The sequence below is a fragment of the Hippopotamus amphibius genome, chromosome 15 (genome assembly GCF_030028045.1).
Source record: "Hippopotamus amphibius kiboko isolate mHipAmp2 chromosome 15, mHipAmp2.hap2, whole genome shotgun sequence".
Lineage (NCBI taxonomy): Eukaryota > Metazoa > Chordata > Mammalia > Artiodactyla > Hippopotamidae > Hippopotamus > Hippopotamus amphibius.
Genome location: NC_080200.1, coordinates 10,163,143 through 10,167,579, shown reverse-complemented (window position 1 = coordinate 10,167,579; position 4,437 = coordinate 10,163,143). Strand labels below are relative to the sequence as shown.

General features: G+C 39.5%; 1 protein-coding gene across 1 annotated transcript; it reads right to left on the bottom strand.

Moving 5' to 3' along the window:
• Positions 1–3,133: 3,133 nt before the first annotated feature.
• LOC130836117 (olfactory receptor 18-like) lies at positions 3,134–4,045 on the bottom strand. Its single transcript, XM_057708087.1, has one exon. The coding sequence runs from the start codon at positions 3,962–3,964 to the stop codon at positions 3,134–3,136; it is 831 nt and encodes a 276-aa protein (XP_057564070.1). The 5' UTR covers positions 3,965–4,045.
• Positions 4,046–4,437: the final 392 nt, after the last annotated feature.

Genomic DNA, 4,437 nt, shown 5'->3' with positions numbered 1-4,437 from the left:
GTCTGAGCAGACCGATAGTGTTGCTTATAAGTATGTTAAGATAAAATAAACTTAAAAAGGCTGGAAGAAAGGGGAACAGAAGAGCGTAATATGGTTGGAAATATGCAAATCAAAAGAAAAGAATAGAAATGTATAACAGATAGGGATGAAAGGAAAGTATGAGAGATATATTGTCCATACTACCAAAAACTTAGCTAGATATAGGAGTATATAAAAAGGTAAAAAAAAAAAAAAGAATAAAAATATCATTAAAAAATTATGTTATAAAACTTGTAGATCCCTTAGGGCTAAGATCATATTTAATAAAGAAAAAAAAAGAGAGAAAAAGAAAAAGAAAAAAAAATCCAGAACTGATCCCAGAATGGACCAGTTCAATAGGTATTGATACTACTATTTCTGTTTCCTTAGCATCTCAGCTGTAAGTGTCCTTCTGCTTGCCTTGAGTTTTTTTACATTATTCTGTGACCAGCAGAGGTTCCTTTATTGTTCATGTGTAAACGTCGGTGTGTGGGGAGGGAGAGGTTACAATAGTGGCTCCTCCCCCTGGTAGTGAGTGAGCAGTGGCGCACTGTTGTTTCAGTCGGGCTTGGAGGTGCCTGTTGCAGAGGGATGCTGGTGGCTCAGGCATAAAGAGAAAGTCTTAGAGTTGGGCCTCTTTCGGGGTTTTTTTTGTTGTTGCTGTTGTCTTTTTTTTTTTTCTCTCAGCAGCCTCCCTGCTGCTGACATTGCAAGGGGTTTTAATCTAGCCCTGCCCGAGTGCCTGAGGGTGCTTGTTATCCCTGAGCGCCTTATTTGGCCCACAGGGCGTCTCTCCACTGCCTGTTGCAGAGGAGCTGAAAGAGAGAGAGAGACTCTGCGCGCGCGGCTCCTCCCCCCCGCCAGTTAGCCTGCAGCATCCAGCTGCCATCATGGCCGGGCAGCTCTCTGGGATGGGCACTCCTCTCTGCGGTCCTCCTCCCTCCTGTCCTCTCAGTCCGTCACCCTACCGGCAACAATGTTTCTCACCCTGAACCAGCTCTCCGGTTCCCACGATCCCGCTCCCGGACCCTCTGTTCAGCCGCGGATCGAAGTCTGGGTCCAGGAACGCTGAGCTGCTCTGCGGACTCTCCGTATGTTTCTCACTCCCTCCCGTCTGCCACAGCTCCGCCGCTTCACCCTCTTTGAGCCTTCATAGATGTCTCCCTACCAGCTATGTTGGGCTCCCCGTGCTCCTTTCTGGTGTCCGAGGCCATCTGCTGGTGTTCAGCTGGTTCTCTGTGGGAATTACTGCGTCCTTCCGTATATTCCCAATGCATCTGTGGAGAGGGATTCACTCCACATCCCTCTACTTCACCGCCATCTTTTTCTAGCAATAAATAAAATAAAAAAAAAAAGTCACTGAAGCCACTGCATACATTAAAAAAATAAAATAAAAATTTTGTAAGAGTGATTATAAGTATAATTATGGACAAAGGATAAACATGAAGATGTAAAATATGCATGAAAATCACAAAATAAGGGGTGGGGATTAAAAAATATATCTCTCTTAGTATATGTTTGAATTTATATGTCTGAAGCAAGTACATATATTATGGGTTTACATACTTGGAAATCAGGGTAAACACAAATCAAAAACAAGCAATCAATTCATAAAAACCAAAAAGGAAGGAGCTGAAGAATAATACAAAGAAATCATTAAAGCAAGAAAGGAAAAACAAGCAGAAGAAAGGAACAAAGAACTACAAAACCAACTGGGAAACAAGGTTTAAAATCGCAATAAATACATATTTAGCAGTAATCACTTTAAATGTCAACTGCTCCGATAAAACGCATAGAGTAGCAGATTGAATTAAAAACCAAGAACCTTGATATGCTGCCTAAAAAGACTCACATTAGTGAGAAAGACAGACAAAGATTGAACATGAGAGGATAGAAAAAGAGGTTTCATGCAAATGGAAAAGACAAGAAAGTGGGGGTAACAATACTCATATCAGACAAAATAGACTTTAAAACAAAGTCCACAAAGAAAGACACTATACAATGATCAATACAAGAAGAGGATATTGCTCTCATTAACATATATGCACCAAATACATGGCATTTATATTATGTATAATACAGATGACTAATGAGAACCTACTGTATTGCTCAGGGAACTCTACTCTGTGCTGTGTGGTAACCTAAATGGGAAGGAAATCCATAAAAGAGGGAATACATGTTTACATATAGCTGATTCACTTTGCTGTAATATAGAAACAAACACAGCATTTAAAGCAACTATATTTCAAAAAATTAATAATAAAACATAAAACAAATGCTAACATACATAAAGGAAGAAATTGACAGGAATACAATAATACTAGGAGAATTTAATGCCCCACTGACATCAAATAACAGATCTTCCAGACAGAATATCACTAAGGCAGGAGAAATTAAAAAAAAAAAAAAAAAAACACACAACAGAATGGTTGAGCTTAATTGATATGTACAGAACACTACATTTAATAAAAACAAAATACACATTCTTTTTCACCACACATGGATCATTCTGTACAATGGACCATATACTAGAACACAAAAAAAGTAATGTTAGTCAGACATCCAAGATAAAGCACTAATGGACTTCAATTAGTTTATTGGAAATATATCAACCTCAGAGTAAATGAAGAGAAGAATATCTACATTTACTGCTTTCTTATCATGTGCATACATTATCTGTTTACTCCTAGAATGTTTAAAGTCCTATGTAAGTAAAAGCAAAGAATTAGAATGGATGGGAATTTAAAAAAATACTGGTCCACAAACCTAAAAATACACAAGAGCGGTGAAAAAGATATAAATTTTACATATATAAAAAGAGGGTTGTTCATCTTCAAGGATCCTTGGGCTATCAATGATAAGCTATAATATCCCAATTTACATGGTAAGGGTTACTCAAGCAGAGGTTAAGATGAACAAAGTATCCTTGAACTATTGCCTAGTGCCATTAAAGAAATACCAAAGAAGAAATATTCAGCTTTTAGGCAAGGGGAGGTGTGAAGGGCATCAAAGCTACAAAAACAATGTGAGGCAAGAGGTAGGAATTCAGGTTTAAATGTTCAGTTTTGCTGCATTTTTCAACCTACACTCCAGGTGGGTGGCACAGGTACTAAGATCAGATTGTTTGGCTAAGGAACCTCCAGATGGCCCTTTTCATGTCTCTGTTCCTCAGACTGTAGATGAAGGGGTTCAGCATGGGCATGACCACAGTGTACATCACTGAGGCCACTGCATCATTCCTGGGAGATTGTGAGACAGTTGAACTCAGGTACGCACCAAGGCATGTTCCATAAGATAAGCAAACAACTGACAGGTGAGAGCCACAGGTGGAGAAGGCTTTATGCTTCCCACCTGATGAGGGGACTCTGAGAATGGAAGAAACAATTTTATAGTAAGAGAAAAAGATCACTAAGAAAGGAAAAAAACCAGAGATGGCAACAGCAAAATACATGACTAAGTTATTGTTGAAAGTTTCAGAACAAGCAAGTTTGAGGGGCAGAGAAGGGTCACAGAAGAAAGTAGAGATTTCCACATCTTTGAAGCAGGTAAGTGTTAATGCAAGGAAATTGTGCACCTGGGAGTCCAAAAGGCTAACAAAAAAAGACAGCAAAATGAAGATGCAACAGAGGCGTGGGTTCATGTTGACCTGGTAGTGCAGTGGGTGACAGATGGCCACAAACCTGTCATAGGCCATCACAGTCAGAAGCATATCATCCATACATCCAAAAAGGATAAAAATAGCCATCTGTGTCAAGCAGCCCTCATAGGAGATGACTCTGCTGTGAGTTTGTATGTTCACAATCATCTTGGGGACAGTGGTGGAGATGAACCCAATGTCAGCCAAGGACAGGTTGGAGAGGAAGAAGTACATGGGGGTGTGGAGGTGGGGGTCAGAGGTGACAGCCAGGATGATGAGTAGGTTCCCCAACATGGTGACCAGGTACATGGACAGGAACAGGGTAAAGAGCACAGGCTGCAGTTCTGGGTCATCTGAGAGGCCCAGGAGGAAGAATTCTGAGACACTTGTTAGGTTTCCAATTCTTTGTAGTTTGGACACCTTTGGGAAAGGAAAATGTGGCTGTAAACAAGGGATAAAAGTCAATGAACATTCAGCACTGGGCCCATATTTTGGTATTCAAGCAATATATTTCTGTGATTATACACCCAATTCCTTCAGCAGTATTTTTAGTGTGATAAATTCTATCTTGTTAGAACTGTTTCTTCATTGTTTTCTGTGTTATTCACCTCTGTCTATACACTCTTACTTTATAAAACTTCACTGAAAAATGAAAGGGAATGAGATAATTAGACGTAATACCTCCATGATCTCATTTATATACAGCCTACTTTTTAAAAGAAATAACACAGTGTGAGATATTCCATTCCCCCTTTAAGAAAAAAAACATGATTTAAAGAAAT